The following is a 1,895-nucleotide window of genomic DNA, read 5'->3' on the forward strand; positions in this document are numbered from 1 at the left end:
GATACAAAGCTGGACACATTTTTTTTTACAGTACATATGCCTGTACTGCATGAATCATAAGTGAGGAAATTCCTCTACATGATGGTATTTACTGAAGATTGGAGCCTAAATACTTAACAAAGCACGTATGTTGTGCACGTTGCCACACTACCTTTAAATTAGGATTTCAGTTTATACAGAGTTTATTTAGGAGTCAAGGAGGATTGCTCACGTAACTTAATATGCTCCTATTTCCTAGGAGTTAGCTTTGCACAATCTGTTTTGTTTGATGTGTATATAAACTCCATTGGAGTCTCATTAATGAATATACTACTTTCAATCTACTTCTCTGAACTTATATGTTATCAGAGCCGAAACACTCTAACGAGTACGCCGATCAAAAATACAATTTTTCTGCACTAATGGCCCTTTCCACCCCAGTTATCAATGCCAATATTGCCCCTATCCTCAAACACTTAGTTCTGTTTAACCCATCATCTCAGTTGCCCATTAAGCTGTGTGGCAACCATAACTTCACCATTTGGAAGGCTCAAATTGCCATGCTACTTCATGGCCATGACCTCTATGGTCATCTTGACGGGACCAAATTGTCCCCTCCCGAAACAGTCATCATTGACGGCCTTTTGACAGCTAACCCCGAATACAAGGATTGGTTTCGTCAAGACAAACTCATCCAAAATGCTCTCATGGCCTCTGTTGATGCCAATATCGCTTCCATTGTAGCTTCTGCGGCCAATTCTAAAGCTGCGTGGGATCAACTTCACACCTCATTTGTGAACAAATCGCAAACTCGCATCTTCACCCTCCGTCACCATCTCAGTCGGGTAAGCAAAGACACCAAATCAATTGCTGAATATATGCGAGAGATTCACTCTCACTCTCATGAAATCGCCACAGCAGGTTCACCTGTCAATAATGAAGAACTTGTGATGAAAATATTGAGTGGACTTGGTCCTAAATTTCGTGAGATCTCCGCTGCCATCCGGGCACGTGACTTACCCATTAGCTACGCTGAACTTTTCGATAAGCTTTTTGATCATGAATTGTTCCTCAAACATGAAGACCTCAAGAGGACCACCACCCATGTCACATCATTTGTAGCTCAGCGTGTCACAAATACTTCATCGGCCCAACGCAACAACCATCACCGCCAACCCACCAATAACAATGGGCGTCCCCCAAACACACCACATAATCAGTGCACCGCTTTCCAACATCCAAACGATTACTCTCAAGGGGGTAACTTTCCACACTAATCCTCACGGATTCGTTGTCAACTCTGTGACAAATTTGGCCATACAACAAATGTTTGCCGCTCTCGGTCCCATAACCACTATGAATCAAAGGAAAATTTTATTGCGCACATGATGCCAAATGACCCCTGGATTGTCGATTCAGGTGCATCTCACCATATTGCAGCCGACACCAACTACCTCCACAATGTACAGGACTTCAAAGGGGCAGAGGAAGTGACCTTGGGTATTGGTAATGTGATTCCAATCACGTAAATTGGTAATACTCATTTAAATACATCACATACTACCTTCAAACTCTGTAATATTTTGTGTGCTCCTGCCATCAAACGCAAGCTTATTTCAGTTAATCAGTTTTGCAAAGACAATCTAACCTCAATTAAGTTTTTTCCTTTTACCTTTCTTGTGAAGGATCTGACTACGGGAACTCCTCTTATATGCGGCCCGAGTAAAGCTGGACTATATGAATGGCCGTCCCTGTCTCGACCAAACATCAACATCGCTACTGCTGGACCTTCCTTACATCTATGGCATTGCAGATTGGGCCACCCCCATTCTCGCATTTTATTTTCCATTTTAAACAGTTCTCGTCTTTCATATTCTTCCAAAGACAAGATCACTACTTGTAATTCTTGCTGTTGC

At 42.3% G+C, this 1,895-nt stretch overlaps 1 protein-coding gene across 1 annotated transcript; it reads left to right on the forward strand.

The window, feature by feature from the left end:
* The first annotated feature begins 401 nt into the window (after positions 1-401).
* On the forward strand, positions 402-1,508 carry LOC107057955 (uncharacterized). Its single transcript, XM_015303128.1, has 2 exons — positions 402-1,239; positions 1,399-1,508. The coding sequence occupies exons 1-2, from the start codon at positions 402-404 to the stop codon at positions 1,506-1,508; spliced, it is 948 nt and encodes a 315-aa protein (XP_015158614.1).
* The last annotated feature ends 387 nt before the right edge of the window (positions 1,509-1,895 follow it).

This window comes from Solanum tuberosum, unplaced genomic scaffold (genome assembly GCF_000226075.1).
Source record: "Solanum tuberosum cultivar DM 1-3 516 R44 unplaced genomic scaffold, SolTub_3.0 scf00397, whole genome shotgun sequence".
NCBI classification, from domain to species: domain Eukaryota; kingdom Viridiplantae; phylum Streptophyta; class Magnoliopsida; order Solanales; family Solanaceae; genus Solanum; species Solanum tuberosum.

What these genes read in the sequence shown, in the direction of transcription:
- LOC107057955 (XM_015303128.1), top strand. Translation starts at nt 402, where the DNA reads ATGGCCCTTTCCACCCCAGTTATCAATGCCAATATTGCCCCTATCCTC. An exon ending in AAACGATTACTCTCAAGGGG is followed by an intron (nt 1,240 to 1,398) that starts GTAACTTTCCAC and finishes TTGTCGATTCAG; the next exon opens with GTGCATCTCACCATATTGCA.